At 34.7% G+C, this 25,810-nt stretch overlaps 1 protein-coding gene across 1 annotated transcript in view; it reads right to left on the reverse strand.

Moving 5' to 3' along the window:
* The window catches only part of LOC129232160 (metalloprotease TIKI1-like), a 530,425-nt gene that overhangs the window by 466,643 nt on the left and 37,972 nt on the right, over positions 1 to 25,810 (reverse strand). Inside the window, exons 2-3 of the mRNA XM_054866401.1 lie at positions 11,575 to 11,915; positions 7,645 to 7,906 (exon numbers count right to left, since the gene is read on the reverse strand). Coding sequence (XP_054722376.1) covers positions 7,645 to 7,906; positions 11,575 to 11,888 — 576 coding nt within the window. The 5' untranslated portion in view covers positions 11,889 to 11,915. The remainder of the gene's footprint in view (positions 1 to 7,644; positions 7,907 to 11,574; positions 11,916 to 25,810) is intronic.

The following is a 25,810-nucleotide window of genomic DNA, read 5'->3' on the forward strand; positions in this document are numbered from 1 at the left end:
TGTAAATCACATCTTTTGAAAACAATATACGCAACTACTACATCAAAATCGTTCATATACCTTTGCCTTGTGTCGATGTTAAGTTTTCGATCGAAGTATTTTAAGTTACTGTCATAGAGGAAAATTATGTAGTCTTGAACTAAAAAAGAAGGAGTTTTGAAGGAGTTAAAACCAAAATGAAGGAGTTTGAAGGGCCCTTCGAAAACATTTCCTGAATGAAGGAGCACTGGAGGAGTTTTGAAGGAGCGTACGAACCCTGTGTTACTGGGGATCGTACCTTTTTTCGAACTTGAGCAAATGAAAATTGAATTAACTATTTCAGATTATCCAGAAAGCAGCCAAACGTTAGATGAGGTATAGTTTCACGAGAGAAAAATAGTTAAAAAAGGACTAAATACATTAAAAGGCTCAGAAAATTAACTTAACCTGAGAGCAATATCTTTAGCATGTCTCTGTTACTGGTTCCGTTACCCTATACTTCTTTAATCTGTAGGGCCGAACTGAAATTAACTCGTTGCTTCATCTTCATGTTGGTAATTGAAATACTTTTTCATTCTTATATTTTACCCTGGTATTAGAAAGATTAGGCATGAACTTCAAAATGTTTATTGCTTCTTTAGAAGTGTGCTGAAAGGAAAAAACATTATTAGCTTGGATTCAAGTTGCACAAACTTTGCAATACCACTGCGAAGACAACCTAGCACATCTTAACACCACACTCATTTCCCCCTTTCAATAAAATCCCCCAAAAGAGCTCAACATTCTATGAAAGGTCAGGACCACATCTTATCAGGACTATGCTGAGTTTTGAACTTGTATTTCCATGCTTTTAGTACTGCAATCTGCTCTTCTAACTCTCCCACCATTGGCTGGGTGGCTCAGTCACTTAATTTTGTATTGAATATCGATCATTTTATTGGTGTTTATATTGTGACTGCTATAAACGACCGTACGATAAAAGTTTTCTGCATGTGTGAAAATTTGTAAACCGGGTTCCGTAGCACCCAGTTTGGGTCACACGGAACCCTGTGGCGTCGTAGGAGAAAGCGCTGGGGTGCCGCAAAGTATCCATGGTATCAATTTACAGTCACGCCCGTTTATAGCGAAGTCAAAGGGTTTAAACATACAGACAAAGGGAGAAAACAAACATTAAGTGCTTTGTTTTCTCCGTGATTTCTATATAAAAAGTTATATAATACACAGCAAAAGGGGAAAGGAATTAATTGCGCAATATCCTAAAATTCCTGGTGCTATTGCTTTTGTATACACACTGTAAAAACGATTCAGAAAACATTCCTGGAAAATAATGGGCAGCTGATGTGCCCAATTTCTTCCAGTAACATATCTTGAAAAAACCAGAAACGTTTTCCATTAAAATTAAATAACCTTCCTGCAATTATCCTTGAAGCTTCCTGAAATATTCAGGAATCTTACCGTTTGAAGCCAGACGTTTCTCTGGAATTTTAGAGTAAACCTAAGTAGGTGCAATGTAATAGCTTGGCACCTACCAGGGTTTCCAAGAAAGCTCCAAAAGCAGTATGCAAAACATGGCCAAAGCTAAGTCAGAACTGCGGGCTAATGTAAAGAATTTTACTTGCCTGCAATTCTAGCAAAGCTACTTAGTCCTTGGACTAATTTGCGGCCTTTGGGCACATTATCAGTCTGGAAGGGTCGCAAGCTAGCTGAAGCCGATACACTTTATAAATACACTCAGTTAATCTTTAAACTGGGAGCTAAAAATATTTTTTCACAACATTGAAAAGTCTGCATTCGTGACACTTGTAGCAATTCAGGAAACTTTTTGACAATGATACTTGATTTTTCCTGGAACTGGATTAAAACCATTGAAATCCCGAAACCTTACACGGAAACACTCAGCAACGTTTCGGAATTTTTTTACAGTGCAGATTGAATTTAAACTCTTGGGCAAAACTTCAAGGGGCGTTAGATGGGACGATGAGAAGCAAGAATCATGCAGAAACACATTGGTAGCAAACGTCATCCACACAAAGCCAAAAATTGATGGATGCAGAACAAGTCACATATTTATTCCACAAAGACGATTTTACGCAACAGTTTAGTTTTTACTGAAGGTTTGAAGCAGTCGTTAAAAAATACGGCCGGTAGTAGCTCTAGTACCCGAGTCACAACACAGTCGAAGCGATCAATGAAAGTTTGTCAAAATGGCATATTATTGCGAGAGTGAGTGGTTTATCACTGCGAAGCAAATATTATAGCTGCAGGCACACAAGTTTCATCAACCTCTTTAAATCTGTCTAAAAAAATTAAATATTGTGTAAAATCATCTTCGTATTATACATTTGTGACCTGCTTTACATTCATCTGTTTCTTAAGTCTTTGTGTGCATGTAGCGCGTCATCATTGCTTTTAAGACCATATAATTCTTGCTTCTTGCCGTCTCCTCTAACATTTCTACCAAGAATTTGTTGGAAAGTTTTGACCAAGAGTTCAGACTCACCCTGTATAATAATGATAGATTAGGGTGCGTGAGATAATTTTAATGCCTGAAAGGGTGCCAAATTAAAAAAGTTTGGGAACCCCTGGCAAAGAACAAAAATCTTGTGTACAGTTTAAGTGTTTGATAATGATTTTTTAAAAACTATATATCTTAAAATTATTCTTTTATCTCTTGTAGTCATGGTGAAAAAGTAATCATTCAAAGAAAAAGTTTTTTTCCCTAAGTAAAAATCAATAAATAAAATCTACTTTGAAATTTCAAGTTTCTACGAGGCAAGACAAACCTTCGAGTCCAAGATAATTCTCATATTAAATAGAGACTGTATAACTGTGTATGCAGAGAAAATGCTTATAAAAGAAAAAGTAACGAAAAAAAATGCATCCTCATACCAAATTAGAGTTTGTTCTACTTTTTTTAAAACCTTTTTTACTATTATCGAAAACAATAAAAATTTCCCAGCCATTGATGATTGAGATCTTGAAGAAAATTTTATCGAAATAAATGTTTTTTTCTCCAGCTTCCGTGCATTCTTTTCCTATTTTATGTTTTTCATTTCGAAGATCGGAATGTGGGCCGTAATTGTACAGCCACCAAGATTACAATTTTTTCGCAGGGAAAAGGGAATTAAAAAAAAACAAAAGAAAGGTTTTATACTGTTTCTTCTTTTGTTCCTTTTAGGTCTTTATGTTCCTTTAACATCTAAAACGGTTGTATGAAACATTATGGAAATCTTTATGTTTTGCGAAAGAAAAATCTAAAAATTTTCTCTTTTATTGTTTTGTCAAAAGCTTCCGATGAATTGAGTTAAATTATAATTTCGACGATGGTATATTTCTGTTTCACGGAAAAAAATTATTTAAAACGTATGGTTTTTAATTTGTGAATCTTAAGAGATTTTTATTCAATAGGTTTCAAATTATTAATGTTCCTAAACCTGAATTTCAAAATTCTGAACATTTTTGAAGGACGTTTCAAAAATATTGAGGTGTGTGATTGTCTTTCTTATGTACTTCTAAAATTAATTTTAGCTTTGAACCTCATAAATAATTCAAGTAATGTTTTTTCTAGATTTGGAAAAAGATAATATTTAGCGCTATATTACGAATAATCTATTGCCACAAGATAATAAATTGGTTAAAGTTAAATGAAAAACGATGCACTGTCAATAAAGTATTGAAGATAATAATGCTGTTTTACCCAAAATGGTGCAGTATTATCTCCATTTCGCTCAGTTCTAAAGCGAGTGTAGGCTTCTTAAACAAGGATTGCTTCTGGCATATTTACCCTATTGTCAGCCTGCAGTCTAGTGACTTAAAGGAAAATTCACCAGATGTAGTAAAAGTTTGACAAGTTTAGTAATAACGCTTCAAACAAGTTAAGGTTAGCTTGTAAGTTCTTGGCTTGCATATATTCGCTTCTTGCGATGTGTGATGACCTGGATCTTTGAAAACTCTATTTCTCAGGGCCTGATTAATATAGCGGGAGACCCGAAATAAACATTTTTTGTGGGGTCCTCTGAAGTCAAACCTTTAAGAGGCATTGGGTGATTTTAAGAAACAAAAACATTAATGGGGAACCACCATTTTAGGGGTGTTGAGGTGTTTTACCACTCGTTCAAAATATTTGTTGGGAAGTAGAGTATCCCACACTCAAGTACATGTAAAAAAGGTAAATAAACAATGGAGAAAACTTAAGAAAATGAAAGAAAATTAAGGTAAAGTTTTCTTAAGTAAGACTACTACAATTTTAGTCATTTTGAGGCTCTTAAAAATTAGGGCCCCCATGTCCAAGAGCCTAATTGGACTGTTTGGTAACCAATCTCTTATTATTTGTACAATGCAATAGGAATAAAAAATAACTCTTTTGTGTTTTATTTGATCTATAGATGTAACTTCAACTTGTTTTATGTATATTTAAATGTTATATCTTAGAACTTTGAGCTTCTGGGCAAAAACTGATGTCATATTTGAACTCAGGCTACCAAATTTATACGAAATCAGTTTCAAAAACCCCAGCACCGAAATCACTGTTGCCCTGTGTTATTTTTAGAAGAACTTGTACAAATACTAATAGAGTAAATCTGTAGATCACCAGTAGTGCAACAAATTAGGGAAAAGGAACAAGTTAGTTGCTCTTTTGTAACTCGAGACGAATTGCTAATAAGTGTTAAAAAATAATATTGCGCTATAACACGCTTCGAATCCTATTTGAGTCCTTTTTTTGACTCGAGTCTCAAACAGTGATGTTTCAGTTATTCTGAGGGTATACTCATAGTAATCCACTATGCAGAATATGTGTATGTGATCCTATATATAATATGTTCAGAAATTCTTGAAGGTATAACCCAAGGGTGATAAGAGTTTCGGGTTTTTCAAGGAGAAGAAAAAAAAAAAACTCGTACAATTAAATACGTGAAATACACCGCCAGCTCAGTCATTTCCAGCCGAGGACTGCAGTTTCGTGCTTATTAGCACTCATCAGCCCGGCATAGGAAAGTGACTGAGCTGGAGATGGAAAACCTCTTTCCTGGCTTTCTTAAGAGGTTACTTACTGGTTAAGAGTAAACTTACTGGATATACCAGCCTTGCCTTCAATTTTCGAGTTGAATCGAACCATTGCTTCGGTCACTCATCTGGTCAGAGCTAATTCTGTATTATCTACCAGTCTGTTTGGCACTCTTGGCTTCCTTAAGAGGTTTTCCACCTCCAGTTCAGTCACTCCTATGCCGGGCTGATGAGTGCTAATACGCACGAAACTGCAGTCCTCGGCTGGAAATGACTGAGCTGGCGGTGTATTTCACGTATTTTTGCTTTAGCCCTGGCTAATGAGCGGTAATTTACTGAATCGTACAATTAAAGTTTCGTATTTTCCTTATGTTGTGGGAAAACATGGTTAACACTTGAATATATTATTTTTGCTTTAGGAAAGTTTTAAAATGCGATGATAGAGTCTGAATTACAAATGAAATTTTTTGAAGCTTGAGGGTGTACGCTATAAGTCTAAAAATTGTTTGAGAGTAGAAGGCGTATACGGGGTGCTCCGTTTTAACCTGCAAGATTTTTATTTTCGCAACCGTTAGTCCTTGATGTATACTTCCAATTGCAAAAATGTTCAAAATCAGATGCAGAGTTAAGATATTGAAAGTTTGAAGTAAAAATATAAATGAGTCAAAAAATACGAAATTTAACTTTTTTTACGGGCCCTAGGTCTCCTAACTAATATTTAGAAAAATAATCTCCACTGAAAATTATTACTGTCACAAAAAACTTGATATTTGTGCGACCAAAACTGAAGGAGATATTCCAGTTTAAAGTTTTAAATGACCATACAGAAGATGAGATTGGAACTTATCGCTCTTTCAGAAGAATGACAGGTCGTCAAAGTAAGAAGAACAACGTATTTATATTTTTCATTGCCATTGAAAAATAAATGCTAATGGTATGCCGTGATACGCAAAAACGCACCACAAAACCTCGAATTATTTGAAAAACCACACTCTATGCACCCATGTAATTTTAAACACTTGTTAACCACTATATTTTCCCCCAAAAGGTGTTATTGACGGCGAGTGAAAAGTGGTGTAAGTCACAAAACGCTGTGCTTCATATCTCGTTGAAAATTGGTCGTACTAATTTCAAACTTTTTGGCTTGGAATAATTTTTCAATGGAGATTATTTCCCTAAATAAAAGTTAGAGAACCGGGGGCCCGTATAAAAAGTTAAATTTTGTATTTTTTGGCTCATTTTTAATTTTATTTCAAACTTTCAATACCTTAACTCTGCATCTGATTTTGAACATTTTTTCAACTGGAAGTATACATCTAGGACTAACGGTTGCGAAAATAAAGGCCTTGCAGGTTAAAACGGAACACCCTGTACAGTGTATACCCTATGGGAACACCCCTGGTCTCAAGCAAGCTTTATCATGATTTCTGTGCCAAAGAGCCTGAGGAACGTAAGTCACACTATGATAATTTTACAGTAAATAGGAAAAAAAATTTCTGAAAGGAAAAACTTTTTCCTGGTAAAGAATGGGACGTGCGCCCATTCTTTTACCCCTGGTAAAAAAATTAAAAATGATATTTTTTTAAGAATTACGTTCACATAACTCGATGCGGGATAAGCTTCTACGTACAATGCACTAATAAACAGAAAATCGCAATTTTTTGGACTGACTTCACTCTGACTTTGAAAAAAGTATAGATTTTGGACAAATAAAAATTTTTTCGTCTTTTATGTTAAACCGAATATTTTTAGCTAAGCAAAAAAATCAGTTATTCCTGACCTTTTTACATCTGCTCGCATTTTAAAATGTTCCGTTTTTAATGTTCCAAACTTCTTCTTTCTTCCTTTTTTTTGTTTTTTTTTGGAGGGGGGGGGAGGAGGAGGGGGATTTGTTTTTGCACAAACGAATTTTAGCAATTCCAAATTCTTTGAAAAATAATCGTGTCCGGCGACAGAAATTTTCTGACTAACAGATAATCCAATGCCTCTATGAGTCATTTGCTTTCATCTAGTTTTTTTTTTTTATAATAGCTTATATTTGTACTAAATTAAAAAAATTAAAATATTCCCATTTTTTTATGATAATATCCTTATATTAAACAACTTGTGGAACTTGTCGTTAATATTATTAATGGCGAATAGGTTAAATACCTTTTGTGCTGCTTGCATATATTAAAAAAAAGGCTACCAAACGTGCAAAAATGGCTACCGTGTTTTGTGATTGCAGTAGACATTGACTACTATTCAGAAATCTTAGTCTAGAACCTCAGTTCTGTTTTCGCTTGTCCCCCTGAAAACAAAGAAGAATGTCATTCCTCGTCACCACAATACTTGGTCATCGAAACACATCTCTAATAAACAAAAGATCAAAATTTAACCAAATATGACGTGAAGTACTAGGATTGTCGTGCAGTCACCTAAAGGTTGATTATTGCCTAAATTTAATGGCCTGGAAAGAAAGTCTTAAGAAACGAAAACTGACGAAATTAAACAAAAGTAATCGGAAATAGTAATTTTCACCTGCAATTTTATACAAATCTCTTAGCAATACAGGAAAAAAAATGACGTATCAAATCCGAATAACAGAAGCACTATTCAAGAAGTTTCATGAAGGTTTAAGCGAATGTAAATAAAATGGAAAAAATAATGAATCAAACTCACCTGTGAGAAGTTAAGTCCGTTTAGCGGTAGGCATTGCTCCTCCACCTTTTCAACAGCAGCCGTTTTCTTGCGCATGCGCTCTGCTTCTTGGGCCAAATAGAGGTCAAGGACGGGTACCCCCCGCGAACGAACGTCACTCTCGGTCAGAGAATTGACCATCAGCATGACCCAGACAGGCCTTTTACGCTCCCAGTTCCCAGCAATGGCGTTGAACAGGTAGTCCGCATTGAACAGACCTCGCTGGTCAGCATTGAACAGGCCTCTGAATGGGAAAAAAAGAACAATAAGATTTAGCTACTTTCATTTCTACTTCATGATTCAACATTATATTTTACCAGCGGTACCCGCACGGCTTTGCCCGTAGTAAAACATTAATAGTCATTTGGTTCGCTTGACTATTTTCAAATACTGGATGACGAATCTCTCGCCAATTTGCTATTTTCATTTGCTGGCCCATGTCAATGTTCCTCGTTATGATAATTTGGTAATTTACTCGTCCATGTTATGATAATTAGATCGGTAAAATGTTCTTAAAATTGGAAGAGAAAAAGGACAAAATCGAATTTTCGAAAAAGTGCACACCCCCATGCTACAAATTAATTTTGTGCCAAATTTCATGAAAAGTCGAACGGTCTAGGCGCTATGCGCGTCACAGACATCTCGACAGAGATCCATACATTCAGCTTTATTATTAGTAAGGATTTACCGATTATGTCACAGAGAATGTTTTTCAAAGCACATCGAGCAAACACCATGAGTAAGCTTGGTTTGTTTAAAAAAAACAATAATGCAATACTATTTTGCCCAGTTTGTGATTAACTTATCACAAAAATGGAGCAATAATACTTGTTTTTATCACTTAAGGAATCATTTTCTCTAAAGAAGCTCAACAGCTGGTTCAAATAAAGTGTTGCCAAATATAGCACATTTAGTACTTGTAAAACCATTGAAAATTAGTTATTTATTATCAACTGTTGTGAAATGGTTAAAATGCGTCATTTTACTATCCAAATAAAAAATGTATTTGTACTCAAATCAATTATAGTCTATAGAACTAAAATCGGCGTGTTAAGTCCAAATGACTATCCCACTCTCCACTATTTTCCCCTTCAAGCTGTCATGGTTACGGCACTATAAACTTTTCCCCACACGTTGCTTCTAAAAATGCTGAGTGTTGCAGAAGCAACGAGGTAACACTGTCCATAATGCCGTAACCATAACAAACAGAAGGGGAAAAGGATGGAAAATGGAAAATTCATTTGGCCTTGGCACGCCAATTCTCGTTACATAGACTACAGTACGTTGTAAAAACAGACGAATACGTATCCATCTACACTGCTCGACATTGAAAATGCAACACCAAGAAGGAGTGTTCAGAAATAGAGTAGATGTACATCACTGAGTTATGTAAATGATGTAAAATCCGCAGCTCTCTGACGCACGTGAAGTAAGACATAAGGGAAGGAACTTGAAAAATGGCAATATTCGTGTCGTTATTTCTGACTAGAGAATTATCGAAGAAATTTTGTTTTTGTCTTGGAGGATACGTGTAACACGAGAGAATGCCAGGTCACCGTAAACGAAGGCACTTCCAGCAGATAGACGGTTTTACGAGGGGTATAGCGATCGGACTGAGAAGGGGAAGTTGGTCCGTACGTCAAATTGTAGCTGATACCCACATGGATGCGAGCACGGTGCATAGACTGTGCCGAAGATGGTTGAAACAACGAAATGTGGCAAGATTGAGGGGTGCAGGGGCAGCCAGAGCCTGTCGCATCTACCGACAAGCTGTAGCAGACCCACAAGTCACTTGTTCCCCGATTCTGCAGCAGGTGCAAGATACCCTGAATCTTCCCGTGTCAACCAGAATCATTTCCCGTCGTTTGGTCGCACGTGGTCTGCAATCACGGCGTCCGCTTAGAAGACTGCCATTGACCCCACAACATAGACAGCAACGTTTAGTATGGTGCCGGACTGAGCGTCGTGGATGACAGAATGGCGAAATGTAGAGTTCTCAGATGAATCCCACTTCTGTTTATCCAGTGACAGTCGCCGCATACGTGTGTGGCGTTGACGTGGAGACAGATCTAATCCGACAGTAACTGTGGAACGTCCCACCCCACGACAACGTGGCATAAGGGTTTGGGGCGCAATTGCGTACAATTCCATATCACTTCTAGTTCGTATTCAGGGCACTATGACGCCCCAAAGATGCTTGGATAATGTGCTGCTTCCGGTGGCAATCCCTTACTTTCAAGGGCTACCTAATGCAATTATTCAGCAGGATAACGCCTGATCACACAGTGCTCGCATCTGCCAACATGCTCTCCAAGGCACACAGATGCTTCCCTGGCCACCATACTCTCCTGACCTGTCACCAATCGAACATGTGTGGGATGTGGTTGGACGCCGTTTGCAGACTCTGTCCCTGCCTCGCTCAAAAGACGAACTGTGGCAAACGGTTGAAAGGTAATGGAGAGTCATCCCTCTGGACACCATCCGCACCCTTATTGACTCTATGCCTAGACGTGTTTCTTCGTGTATCGCTGTCCGCGGTGGTCCTACATCCTACTGAGCCGACGCCGTTCTCGCTCTGCATTCTGCCTATCATTTTGAAATTAAGATCATTTATTATTCCTTGCTGTCTCTGTTTTTTTCCAAATTTCATCACTTTCTGACCACTCCTTCTTGGTGTTGCATTTTCAATGTCGAGCAGTGTATAATGATACTTCGTTAAAAGAGCAGAATTATTGCATAGTCAAATGTTTTCGTCACAAGTTTGTATGTGTGAACAAATAGCATTAAAAAAAAAGTTAATTTCTTCTCTCTGCGATTGCATTTTAAGAGTATATGATTCTTTTGTTGTTATTTTTCTAACTGAACTTTTACTTTTCCTTAAATTACATTGCTTGTTCTCTAAATTCAAAAGGTTTTGAAAACTTGTTCTGTTTTCCTTAGGTCACTATATAAAATATATACACTTTATGAAATACTTCTGTCACTATATGAAATACACTAAACACTTTAGATAGTATCGCTGAAATTAACCCGTAGTTGCCTATAAGTTTCCACGACACAAACGAAAAATCACAAAGCCAAACTTACACAAATAGTATAAACTAGACATAAAATGCACCGCCAGCTAGATCAATTCCAGCCGAGGACTGCAGTTCCATGCTTTTTAGCACTCATCAGCCCGGCATAAGAAGTAACTGTGCTGGAGGCGGAAAACCACTTAAAGGAGCCAAGGCAGCCAGATCAAACTGGTAGCTAATGGTTTGTCTGGCTCTCTTGGCTCCTTTAAGAGGTTTTCCGCCTCCAGCTCAGTTACTTCCTATTCTGGGCTGATGAGTGCTAAAAAGCACGAATCTGCAGTCCTCGGATGGTATAACTGAGCTGGCGGTGTACTTTACGTATTTCTGCCTAAGGCCCTGGCTCAGGGTGGTAACTTACTGCAAAATAGTTTAAACTAGAGTTATCAATATTCAGTAAATTACCGCCTATTAGCCAGGGATAAAGCAGAAAAACATGAAATACACCGCGAACACAGCCATTTCCGGCCGAGGACTGTAGTTTCGTGCTTATTAGCACTCATCAGCCCGGCATAGGAAAGTGACTGAGCTGGTGAGGGAAAACCTCTTAAGGAAGCCAAGATTGCCAAACAAACTGGTAGCCAATATAGAATTAGCACAGACCAGACGAGTGACCGAAACAATGGTTCGGTTCAACTCGAAGATTGAAGGCAAGGCATGGTATATTCACTAAATTACCGCCCATTAGCCAGGGCTAAAGCAGAAAAACATGAAATACACCGCCAATATCAGTCATTTCTGACTGAGCTGGCGGCGACTGAAATGACTGAGCTGGCGGTGTATTTCATGTTAGAGTTATCAATATTTGTTTCAACTTATTCTAAAATTCAACACTCACTTAAATATGCCCCGCCCTCTTCCTTGGTCCTGCGTCATCCACCGAGGCATCATTCCTCTGACGTACTCCAGGTGGCGCTTCAGCCTCGAATACAAATCCTGGGGCAGGACATCGGACAGGTTCTTACCCTGTGGCAGCATTTGGCAAGTGGAGAGGGCGGCTACGGTGGCGGGGTCTGCCAGGTCCAGTTCGAAAAACACCTGCGATGAGGCAGCGAACGCCTGTTTGGCGTTGTCCGGGATATGGTCCCACACTTTCGTGTAGGGAACGTGGATGGTGCCGAACAGGTAGGAGGGTGGATCCCGCTTGATCATCCACAGAAAGGAGAAAGGATCGCCATCCTACGAGAGGAGAATAAAAATAAATAATCTAAATGAAAAGTTAACAAAAATGCTTTGTACTGAATTATGAATAAAATGAGAAAACAATGTAAACAAAGTATAAAGTGGAGAAAAAAATTATAATGCTACAAATAAGATAGCGAAGGATGAAATAGAGCCCATTTATCATCTCAAAAGTTACTCTTTTCGCCTTCAGCTCAGTTGCTTCCTGTTCCGAGCTGATAAGTGCTAAAAAGCACGAAACTGCAGTCCTCGGATGGAATAACTGAGCTGGAAGTGTATATTATGCACACAAGAAGAACGTTGAGAGCGAATACACAACAACCTATAAGACACCAATAGTTATACTAAATTGACTGGGAACCACGGACTCGTTTTGAAGCGGTTTTTAATTTTTTCATAGTGAGCTTTGGTTGGAATGCCAAAAGCTTGATTTTGATTGTTTTATCGAAAATTGGAATGAAAAAATTTTTTGGGATTCTGTGAGAAATATTTTAGACAACCTATTAACTTACAGAAAAAAATAGCAATACGTTTTTTTCATGAAACATCCGCCTCCTCTTTAAAAATGTATACTCTGAAAGACAACCAAATAACAATATTTAATAAGTAAAGTAAAGTCTCGAAAACTCGGCCATATCTTCGTAGGGTGACCCCCCCCCCCCCGCGCGTGAATTGATACGCTCGCCACATCGGATAACTCAGCATTTTCATCAACTCGGGCACTTTTCGGTCATCATTTTTGAAATTTTGTTGCGTTTACACCATAGAGGAAATATTCCAGAAAAAAAATAGTCTTTTTTGAAATTATTTGAAAAGATCTAAGAAGAGATGAAACTTTTTTCATTGTCCATTGACAATTCTTAGAATTCGTCACGGTGCCATATTTCACTGTGGATTCGCCAGTGTTCGTTCTTCCATACTCTTCATTTTTTCGTTGGTTTGTTCATTCAAAACTGTACAAAACGTTTTTCACCAATTCAGCTATAATTAGTATTCTTACTCCTTTTAACTTAGACTGTGCGTTGGATTGTCGTGTGAAAACCATCCAAAATCTTTTAATACCGGCAACTATGATCACTATTATTTAGTAGCTTTAGATTCAAACACCCCCAAGAAGTACCATTATGCGAAACCCTTTTATGCTGGGAATTGATGCCGCCACAGAGAAACTCATGAAATACATCGAAAGGCTAATTGATACCAAATAAATGACCAAGTATAAACAACACATTTTTCAACGAGAGGATGATCAATAATTGCTCTCAATCTAGATGAAAAATAAGACTCCTAGCATATCCGATACATCAGTTTCATGTCAAATTTATCAAAAGTCTGATTCTATCAGAAGGATGTCGTAATAGATGACTCGGGAATAAATTTTAGGTCCACTTAACGAATCTTTCTTTTTCCCCGGGGAGGATAAGTGGACGCTTTTTCAAAGTTTTAATGATTGTTTCTCCAAAACCCAAAGCTTATATGCGTCGATGAAATAGATTTATAGATTTCAGAAAGCCAGATTCATCGCATTTGTAGTTGTGGTTGTAACAACGCATTTCAGCTCATGACTGATGTTTCGGGTAGAAAATGGGAAATTTAATGCCCTGTAAATGAGCGAGTGAGGAACATTTTTTGATGCCATCATTCTTGACAGTCTTCACGCAAGCCGTCATTCTCTGGAAAATATGGCTTTATATTTTTTGATACTGCGGCGACGCATCATTTTCTCAAGGTTATACTTAATTTTTACTGAGTATAAGTCCTAGTATATCGTTTAGGGGAAAAGTTTAGTGAAAGTAAACCAAAACTTTAGGATAAGTACTAAATTTATTTCTATACTATTTTCAGTTATTCTTATAAGGTTGACGTGATCAATATATGACTCGGTGAAACGTTTTCTGCGGTGTAACAAATTATTCAATACATTAAGAAAAATACACTAATTCTGTAATTTTAGATATTTCAATACGGTTTTATAAGTGTTATTCAATTATTTAAATTTTTATTATGGAATCATGGCCTAAAAATGAAGCCTATCTGATCTATTTAAAGCAATTTATTCCTAGAAAAGGTTCCTTTTTTTGTGTTATTTTTTAATTCTCAGTGGCAAGCTATTTGCGCAATTTTCTAAGTTATTGGATCCAACTCAATTGAAAAATAAGAGTTTTTTTTTTAGCCATTTGCTTTGTCAGCCGGGATTTACTTTCAGCTTCGCAATGCAGTGTATACAGTATACCATTCTTAGAGCTATTGCGCAATCACTAAAAACAAACGTCCTCACTGAAATTAATCAGAAGGTGTAGTTATTAATCTTCGACAAGCGATTTCTAACACAATTACCGATTTGAGTCTAGTAATATCAAACACAATATCTACCTTATTCCCCGGATCTCGTGTGCTGAAATACGTCGTGCCTCATGTGCATTACTTTTTTAAGATTCAGCGACATATTTTCACTCTCCCCTTTCCGTTCAAAAGCAGTCAGAGCTAAAATCATCGTCAGTACTCATTTAGCTCTAAAAATATTTCAACTGCTAATGAAACGCGTTTCGAAACTCAAATCAATAGCTTGAAACAGTTGAACTGCTCAAGGAAAATTTCCTATAAAGCGTTAGACCCTTTCAGCTGACTAAATGCGTCAGCCATAGAGTATTGCTTTTGTGCTGTACAGACGGCCAATAGCAAACAATATATTCTATGTAAAATACACCGCCAGCTCAGTCATTCCATCTGAGGACTGCAGTTTCTGAGAATAGTCTATGTAACGAGAATCAGCGTGTGAAGGTTACATAATTTTCTCACTCTCCTCACTTTTCCTCTTCTCGTTGTTATGGTTGAACTTTTTTCGCTTGCTGGGTCTGCAAATGCAGAAGCAAAGTGGGGAAGATTTCATAGTGTCGTAACCATGACAAAACGAAGGAATAAAAGCGAGGACAGTGGAAAAGTTATTCGGCCTTGACATACCGATTCTCGTTACAAGACTATAGTTTCCTTCTACATATTGTGAGATTGCTTTGCGACTGATGCATCACGTCAATAGCGTGCGTCAAACATTGTAAAGATTTTGTACTATTCCCAAACTTTGCGATTTGCGGTACCCTTTGGAGAAGTAGAATTTTCTCGTGGCATTCCAGTCTATCTCTATTATATATCGGGGAGACCGGGGAAAGATGACGAGCCGAGCAAGATGACGAATGTCTTAATTTTTCCATTTTCTACGAGGAAGCAGCATCAAATGGATACTACTGACTCTTCTATCGGTTGTTCGTTTATCAATAGTATAGAGACGCTGAAATAGCCTTTTTTTTTTGAGCAATCACATTGCTTATTGTTCTCATTTGACTGTTTTGATGTCCTATGATTTAATTTTCCCTCCGCCTCCCTCTGCAGCACTACCGTCGACCTGCCTCACGATGCTGCTCCTCTTACGAAAACAGTCTCCAGATTGCATCCATATCCTACACAACAGGAGCGCATACATACACAACTACACTCACACACACACATATACATACACACACAAATACACACACACATACACCTACACACGCATACACACTTACACTCATGCCTGCACACAGACACAAACACACACGCCTACATACACGCGCACACTCGTGATTGCGAAAAACATAATTTGAATTCCAGATGTCAAAATTCAAATTATTATTATTATTTATATTTTTTTTTGTTATTTCTGTAGCTCTGATTGTTTACCGTTGCCATGGTATAATTTTTATGCATGTGTAAATAAGCTCTGCTACAGATACAGGCATGATAGATCGTGTCTCTTTAGTATTTATGAGTAACTTAGTTCATATACGTCCTATTACCATGAATAAACATCAATTAATTGCCTTCTTTTATGGCAATGAAGATGAATCCTTTCAAACAGGCAGTCCGGGGCACGTTGACTGGGCGAAACACGGGGCAAGAAGGCAAGATTTCCTCTTTACCAGTCCTGCTTGTAAAATGGAATATTGTGACCCTCCAACAGAAGAATGGATCCTATGCTGCAATGTGCCAAGAGTGGTGGCGTGAGGAATGTTCTAATTATGAAAATGGCCTTTTTATTTGTGACCATTGCTAGCTGCATGACTCAACACTTCAACATTATGTTGCCCAAGCATTACGTTTAATATAATACTTTTTAATACAAAACACAGTTATTATTTGTTAAACTGTGTAATATGTTCAAAAGATAAAATGTGTTCAACTTTTTTTAGTGTTGTCATCCTGCCCTGGGGCAAGTACTGGCGCAATTTGTTAAGGTTACAAAAAAAAAAAAAAAAAAAAATCTTTCATTTATTTTTTTTGAAAAATTAAAGGTTAAAAAAATGATACTACAAAAGACTACTCTAACAGCTCATGTAAAATCAATTTTATTATCCTTAAAAATGAATTAATAAACAACAAATTTCTTAGCATAGTCATCTTGCCCCGGTTTCCCCTACGCATGTGTATATATGGATGTTGTTGGCATTTAGGGGTACCCCTAAGCTATCCCTGCGGCACCCACTTTGGGCACCCCTGTACTAAAGGAAACAATAACATTGTCTTGATCAGCGAAACATTTTACCTATATAAAAGCAGCATTTGAGTGATAACTTTTTTTAAAATGTTTTTCTTTAAATTGGTCCTATAGTATATTTTCTTCTTTAAAACTAATAAAATTAATTCAATTTGAACCCGTTGAAAAGTTCCAAGAGTTACAAAAAATACACTGCAGATAAAACATGCCTAAGATCCTGTCCTTTGCGAGAACAGGTGAGGTTAAAAACTTCTTTTTTTCCGCAAAATTTCCGTTTTAAGCCTGAAATTGGTTAATTCTCTGACGACAACTCTATTAATGACCTTTCAAAGGAAATTATTTTTTTCGCATTTATAACTAATTTTCAGTAAGATGCCGTTTTTACTATGCAATTAACTTTTTTCTCCTTTAAAATAAACAAAATATCCGTTCAGCTTTTTACGTTTAGTGGCAGTCCTTATTTCTGTCTCACAATTAAATTTTCTTTCTAGTGCAGCGATTCAACTAAACTCCAAATATTTCTTCTGAAAAAAAAAAAAAAAAAACTTATCCAATTAGCTACACTTAATTAAATTGCAAGCTCTTTTTTTTCCCTAAAATATATGCTACAGAACATTAGACAAACTCAGGTATGCGTCGCTGAATACTTAATGAGACTGAAGATAAAAGAACAAAAACAGTTTTCTTTGCAATGAAGGGGAGACTGAATCAAGACTCATTTTTATTAATGATCAGAATAAAAAGAATCTGGAAGTAAGTACTACTTGGAACACATTCTAAAATAAATCCAGTTTATAAAATTTATGTAGCCTAAGATTGTTTTAAAGCAAATTTTTTTAGAGGAGCATAAGGAATATAAGTAGTATTTAACTTAGCAGCTGATGTGAATTAAGCAGGTATTCTCCTGAAAAAATAGTAGGGGAATTCAGGGCAAAGTGAAACGGTGAAATATTTACTATGCTTTCAACGTCACTTATGTAGTAATATTTTAACGATGTAGTAACATACTCTGAAAATCAAAAAAGAATATGATAATACACGCAATTTTCAAACATTTTGATAGTACTTATATTGTAATATTTGTTGTTATTTTTTAAAAAATATTATTTAATGATAAAGTTCTTGTTATTAACATTTTAAACATTATCTGAGACCTATTAATGTTCAGTGAAGTGTTTATTTTTTCAATAATTAAGGGGATGGGGCAAAGTGAAAAAGTTCATTTCGCTTACTAATTCAATATTTTATCAAATCACTTAAGTAGTTCTTTATTTATTATTTCATTTACATTCCTTCATTTCACAATATCCTTATTTCATCATTCATTGACTGATTTTCTTATTCATTTACTAATTCATTCACTCATTTATTTTTTCTCACATATTTTCTAATTCATTCATTTTTTTTCGTTTATTGTTTCATTTCCTTTTCATTTATTTATTCATTGTTTCATTTACTTATCTATTTAATCAAAAATATCTAAAATAATCGAATAGAAAAAAAATTATTAGAAAAATATTTAATTTTTCACAAAAATTTCACTAACTTTTTTTGAACGTACAAATTTACTGCTAAAAATAAAAATAATCTTTCAATGTAAGTTTTATTAAAAAAATATTATTCTTTCTTTTTGTACCGTAATTTTCAGAATAAATTTTACACTTGTTGATATTAAAAAAAGTAAGTTACCTTAAATATTTCACTTTGCCACCCATTCCCATATTAAATGACCAAAAAACGAGGAAAACATTTTTTAAATTAATAGCTGTGATTTACTTTAGACCTTTTAATTATTTATTTTTGGTTTAAATATTTTTAATTAGTTAGTTAAAACGTGGACAATTTAACTTAGGATACATAGCTTCTATGTTTTTCCCGCTCTGTCTTGTTTGTTAATTTTTCATGGTATCATTCTTTGTAAAGGTGTCCTATCACAAAACGTATATGTTTTTTTAAACGTTCAAGTAATATTATTTAGTAGGGGAACATGGGGAAAAGTGAAATAGCGAGGCAAAGTGAAATAGTGAAATATTTACTCTGCTTTTAGCGCCACCTATCTGGAATTATTTTGACTATGTCGTACCATATGTAATCTATTCCAGTCAGAAAAAAAAAATACCGCCATATATTAAAGCATTTGGTAATAGAGGCAATTTTAAAAAATGGATATTCATACTGTAATATTTTGTTGTAAGTCAAACATTATATTTGTTACTATAAAATGATAAAGTTCTTGTTATTAACATTTTGAATATTAATTGAGAGTTTCTAATGTTCAATGCAGTATCAATTAAATTAATGTTAAGATTATTTGCATTTTTAATAAATTGTACAAGTAGTCATGTACATGCGGAGTAAAGTGAATGGGGTAAAGTGAAATAGTTTGTTTCATTTACTCACTCAAACATTTAATGTAACTCGCTTCCATTTTCATTTATTAATTCATTCATTTACATTCCTTCATTTAGTAATTCACTTATTTATTCATTCATTCACTCATTTTCTTATTCATTCATTATTTTAATCAGTTCATTTATTTTTCTTAATATGTATTAATTGATTTATTCATTTAATTATTCGTTTATTGCTTCATTATCTTTTTATTTATTCATTCACCCTTTTATTTACTTATTCTTTGGATCAAAAATATGTTTTATAATCGGTTAGAAAATATTTCATTAGAAAAATATTTCATTTTTCACTTTGCCTCATAAAAAAAACAAAAGTGAAAATTTTCCACTTTTTTTTGAAGACTCAAATTTACTGACAAAAATTTAAAAAAAACTGTTTCAAAGTAAGTTTTATTATAAAATAGAATGTTCTTTCTTTATGTACTGTAATTTTCAAAACACATTTCCGATTTGTTCATTTTGAAAAAACTCAGTCCTCTTAGTCATTTCACTTTGCCCCACATTCTCCTACTTTGATATATATTATTTTTCTGCTGTTGTATATCCAGATTCAAGAAATTTATAAACTTGCCACTAAGGCAATACTGTATAATTTTCTCATTTGCTTTATTATTCGATTTTGGACGATTGAAAATTACCAACAAAAAAGCACATAATTACATTAAAGAAATTTAAATCAATGATACTTTTTAATAATGCAGTTCCAGTCTCCTGAACTTAGTGATTTTCTGTTGCTTGCAGTGAAAAGTTTCTTCACCTTTCAGTAATCCTTTTATTGACTTTCAGTACTTTTTTGTCGTTCGTTCTACATTGTGTGGACTTTTCGTTCTTCTTTTATGCACTGATGAAGGGGCTTGCATATGACAGCCTCACAGCTGTTTGCTGAGTTTTTAACTCTATTTTATTACTTTATTTGTACTTTATGCACGTTGTTGTCGTTTTTACTCATAAACAAAACGAGTTTATCACACTAATTGATAATGTAATTAAAATTAAAATATTTTTTAAAAATTTCCTGGAAGTTGTCCTAATGTAAATTTATCGTGAAATCCCGAAAGTAACCATTGCATCGATTATACCCCCCCCCCCTTTCAACAGAAAGTTAGATCATTCTGTAATCCAGTACATCTTCGTAATTTTTGCCGATCTTCTTCATTTCTACTCCTCAAAAAAAGAAAAAAAAAAAAAAAAAAACACACACACACACACACACACACACACACACAAAACATTTTAATCTCTGCTTGTCAAAACGTTTTTCACATATAAAAAATTTAAAAAATCGTGCCAAAAAAAAAAAAAGCAATTGGCCAGTTCTAGGGATTCATTTCTTCCACTTGGTCTTGGCCCATTTTGATGCTAGGGCGCCATTTCTTTTTGTTCATATGTGTTACAAAAGGAATTTTTATTTGGAACGAACAAATTCGGGACCTACACTACAAATAAACAAATTAAAACTTTACGCCATGTGGAAAACATGTTGTTTAAAAATTCTCGCAAAACTAAGAAATAACCTAATACCAAAAACAACTTTCAAAAAACTCGATAATTATCCCCCACCCGTCACCTTAAAATGATCAGTTTGGTTTTGAAAATGGGGGTGGGGGGGGTGGAGGGAGGTACTTTCTGGATTTTACTAACGTAACTTATTTATTACGTCTGTTACATTTGTTTTGAAACGCGTCGTTTTATCCATCCCCCCTCACTCAAAACTGTGGTATAAATTTAGATTTTCAAAAGTTGGCAGCTCTGTATATATATAACCAACCAAGTACAAAACAATAAATTTTTGCCCAAAAATTGTATTTTGATGAAATATTTAAAGAGTTATTGTGTGAAACAACTTAGCAATCTAATGTGATATTCTCATTAAATGTGTTGGATATGCCTAATCAATGTTGATAGCCGAACTTCAGATATAAAGAGCCATACAAGAAGTAAAAAGCTTAACTGGTTACAAAAATAGCAAACATCTTCTCCAATTATGACATTGAAAAGAAAGATTCTTTGGTTCACACGCTGTTTCTTTCATAATTTCATCAAGTCTTTCAATAAAAATTTTTATAAACTGTGTAATACATATGTATGTATCAGTTTTACCAATTATTTCATATTTAGATTTAAGAAAAGAGCATTTTTTTTGTAAAATACCCAGTTTTTGGTATTTACCCAGGCCTTGGGTAAATGCCCGGGTAAATACCCAAAAAATGTTTACCTATCCGCTGGGTATTTACTCGAACCACATCATTATGTGGCCATTAATAAAACGTTCCACTTGCTACCTTCAAAGCGCATGCGCAGAACCTTTGTATGTATTACCTTGTTTCCACGATGCAATCGGCTTGCGCTTTCAGTTGTTAGCCGACAGGTTGGTGGTTCAAACCCACAAGTGAGAGTGATACAATTTTTGATATTTGGAATAAAAACTGTTGAATTGGCTCATTTAGCTTTATTAGCTCTTAATTCGATTTGTTGTTCAACTGCCATTTTTTTTTAAAGTGTAAAACTACTTTCCTCAAAAAAAAAAAAAAAAAAAGGAAAAAACAAGGTGAAATGTAATTTAATCAAAGAGTGTCCATAGAATTCACTCGAAGGTAAAAATAAAATGAAACAAACAAGAAGAAATATTTCAGTGCTTTATCTTCCTTTAAAAAAAAACTACTTACTGAGATAAATCGCATCTTCTTCAAGGGAAAAGTAAACCATAAAAACAAGTGTTACTTCTAAGATTTTGTATAGTACAGCAATCAAAATACACCAAAAAAGTCAGTTCTTTCTCACATTATCAAAGTAAATAAAAAGAAATTGAACTTCGCACGTGTCGTAAGCGAATGTTTTTTTTTTCCTTTCAGTCCTTGATTTCATTAACTGTTTAGAGCTGTGTACCTGAATTCAGATTTGCCGTTCGAACCATGCATAATCCGTAAAAAAGTGCATACAATTAACTAGTTGCAGTTAATTTGATAAACTGTTTTTATGGCGGAATTATCTGCAGCCTTAATTGGAAGTATTGGTTAAAAAAAAGCTGAATTAAGGAAATTTCCTGCATTCGGCACAAAAAAAAGTTAAAAAAAAAATCACTGTTTAAAGACCTAAATTTGAAATCAATTTGGATTGTATCTTAGTAACGATTTGCTACGTATGATTGGCAGCATAAAAAACTCTTCTGTGGTTCGAAGTATAAAATCGATGTATCAATAAACATTTATAAAACAGAACATACGAGTAACTATTACTAATGTACTTAAAATTCTTTTTTATAATAAAAAATCGCATATTGTGGATATGTTACATTATGTAAGTTAGCGATATTTAACGCATCTATCGCTGGTAGCTTCATTTGCGACAAGAAGGAAATACAGAGGTGGTAAAAAAAAAAAATGCATCACCCGCGCCGCAAAGGAGATGAATATCATCCCGACTGCATTCAACACACAGTCAAGCATCCCGTATCCCAGATGATTTAGAGATGTATTTCTGATCAAGGAGTTGGTGGGCTTCACTTTGCGCAACGCTCAGGTGTATATTGGCATTTTGGAAGAGAAATTGCTTCCTACTATCCGGGATTACTTTACTTTGGTTCCAAACGTCATTTCCCAGGATGATTCTGCTCCGTGCCATAGGACAAAACTGGTAAGTAACAATTTAAAAACATTTATCCTGCCATTAGACTTAAATTGACATGGGGTTAAATAATTTTTTTTCTCTAAACTCACACGCAGGTTCAGAAATGGAAAAATGAGCATGGAATCAGTAGTTTGCCTTGGCCCGGAAACAGCCCCGATCTACGTAAAGAATTATCGGATTCCAGCTGTTAAATGTTTATTTCATAAGTTTTGCAGAATTTCACATACATTCATCGTTAATCGGTCAACCAAAACTTATCACATAATCCCATTGTTTTGAAAATGCGAAGGTGATGCAATTTTTTTTACCAGCACTGTATTTTTCACTGAAATTCTGTATAAATCTTTAGTTCCACGTGGTTAACTAATATTCCTTCTTGATGCAAATCACGCATTGACTTTAACTATTATTCATTCGAACAGTGAAAATGCTTCTATAAAATACTACCATAATTTAGTAATTTTATTATGAAGTAAGCTGGAAGAGAATTATTGTCGCTTGTTATGTAATGCCATAGCACAAGCCTGTAGCCACATGTTCTAATCTCTTCTGTCATATGGAGTCCTAGTGAAACTTTAAAATACGAGCTCATGTGTGCATCACATGACTTCCTTTTACTCCAATTTAATGTCATTTTCTCATTATTGGCAATTTTAATGTGATTCAATAGTTTAATATCTAAATATCACCAACAGTGGCCAAATTAAAAACCAGATTAAAAAAATAAATAAATAAATCGCCAAATTTTTCGCCAAGTTGACGAAAAATCTTGGCGACCAAAAGACTGGCGATATATCGTCAAGTGTCTGCCAAATTATAGCACCATTTGAGTTTACATCGAAATTAACAATGATTTCCCTCCAAAAAGGGGCAAAAGACTCCCTTTGGAGCATCCGAATGCAACCAAAAAGGGAGGTGCACAACTAGACCCCACTAGGAGTCCAAGTATCAAATTTCAACTTTCTAGGACATTCCGTTCTTGAGTTATGCGACATACATACACACATACGCATATACATACGTACATACAGACGTCACTAGAAAACTCGTTGTAATCAACTCGGGGATCGTCAAAATGGATATTTCGGGTGTCTGTACGTTCCTAGGCATATATCCACGTGTGGTGGGGTTGAAAAATAAAGTCAACATTCATTCGGGGGTGAGCAAAGTGGAAATTAAGGCCGATTTTTTAGTGAAATTTTTTTTGCGAATACAATACTTCCTTTTTTGTAAAAGGAAGTAATAATAACAACCCTAAAACCGAAATTCTGCTTTTTGTGACACTTAAATTTCAAAGCTATTCCAGCCTCCAGTTAATAATATTTTAAAATAATATTCAAAGAACCCCTTTTTTTCAACTGAAACATGTGTGAGCTTTGGACGAAAACTTTATTCGATCAATTTATGAATAAATAGTGCAAGCACAAATACAAAAAATCTTTAACAATAATAAATGTAAATTAAAAGTTAATGTTTAGTGGAACACATAAACCGAAAAACTTTGTTAAAAGTACAAAAAAAAAAAGTGTTTTCACGTGTTTCAAAGCTATAAAGAATCCTTTTTTTAATGAAAAAATATGGAAGCTTATGGATGAAAAGGCCTCCAACAAAACTGAAATACATAAGTTTTGTGTTCACATTCATAAAAAGTAAAAAAAAATATTTAGAATGATTTCCAATGACAGAAATTTTTGCACCATGAAAAGGTCTTTCTTTCGCTGAAAAGTTATTGGAATAGAGCACAAAAATTTAGAACTTAAGTTAAATAATGTAACTGAAAAATTTTCTTTTTTTTCGTTTTAAAGTTTTTTTTATATCAAACAATTAAAGATTTTGCAGTCCAAAAATGCAGTTTTTTTTTTTTTGACACATTAGGATTTTTTTTTGCTTAAAGTCACCAAGAAATCAGTCTGGGGATTTGCCGTTGTGGTTGAATTTAAATTTCAATAGTAGTTTAAAAAATACGCGGGAAAAATCGTATTTATCTGCAAGAATGATGTCAACTGGAGTTAAAAGTAAATGCTTATTTTTTTCTGTGTTGAATCAAGCTTAATTTTATGAATCTGATAACTATTTGTACTTCTGAAAAACTATGCAACATAGTACTATGTTCCTAGTTTTTATGCAAATTATTTATTATTGTTTTGAGAAATATCATGTTAGAAAACCCTACGTTACTTTAACGGAAGATAATAATAACACTGACTAAATTTAAAAAACATTTCTTGTAACGCCCTAATCCACAGAAGAAATAGCTATATTACAAATATACAGAAAAGATTTCTTCAATTGTTTAAATTGTACGCATTTAGCTAACTTTTCTTTAGCCTTGTTCTGTTCACCAAAAGAAAAAAAAAACAATAAAAGAAGAGAAAAAGATATTTTTACCCTTAGCAAGCAAAAAAATTTTTTTTTAGTACCCTTCGTTTCATTAACGATTCAGAGGCGCATACCTGAGTTCTGATTTGGTGTTCCAAGCATGTATGATCTGCTAAAAAGTGTGTGAGGTTTAATTAAGTGCAGCTAATTAAATAAGTCACTTTTTCTGTCTCGTTTTCAACGAGATTAATAGATTGTTTTTATAAAAGTCTGAAATTTAATTACGGAAATTAATTAGTGCAGAGTAACATAATCAAACAATGTACTGATTTTTTTTTTCCTTGTAAACTTTCACTCGGATCAATGTTGGAAATTTAAGTACAATGTTAATATCTTTTTAAATTCAAAAGTTATTTCTTTAAACGTTTGGACCAGGAAAAAACAGCAAAACTCTTAATATTTTAAAACCTACCTGCCGCTTTATAAATGAGTTTATAGGTGAAAAGACAGCCTATTAAAATTTTGTTGGTTTCCTAATAATTCATGAACTTTTTTTCAATGAGAAAGTGTTTCCTTGTTACCCCGAAACAGGTATCTCAACTCCAATTGAGGCTGTGAGAAGCAAAGGGGTGTAAGTGACAAAATTAAATATTTGAAGATAACCAGTACAAATGGTAGGCGAACCTCTCCTCAGTATTGGGGAAAGGGATAGTACTAGTAGCCCTGGAAGGTGTTGCTGTACAACATGATATAGAAAAAAAAAATCAATGAACGCCAACCTAGGAAGTTATCTTTAAACGCGTTTCACTCAAAACTTGAAAATGTCCACTTACATTCCTTTGCTTCTTACTGCCTGAACTGTTATTTTTACAATTTTTACGCTGCTATTGTAAAACCTGAAAAGTTGACCACCTGTCTAAGTTGACCACTTTTTTCAGGCACGGAATTAGCCCTTATCATATAAATCAACCTCTGTAAGTTGACCACCTGTTTAAGTTGATCACTAA

Source organism: Uloborus diversus, unplaced genomic scaffold, assembly GCF_026930045.1.
Source record: "Uloborus diversus isolate 005 unplaced genomic scaffold, Udiv.v.3.1 scaffold_11, whole genome shotgun sequence".
Taxonomy (NCBI): domain Eukaryota; kingdom Metazoa; phylum Arthropoda; class Arachnida; order Araneae; family Uloboridae; genus Uloborus; species Uloborus diversus.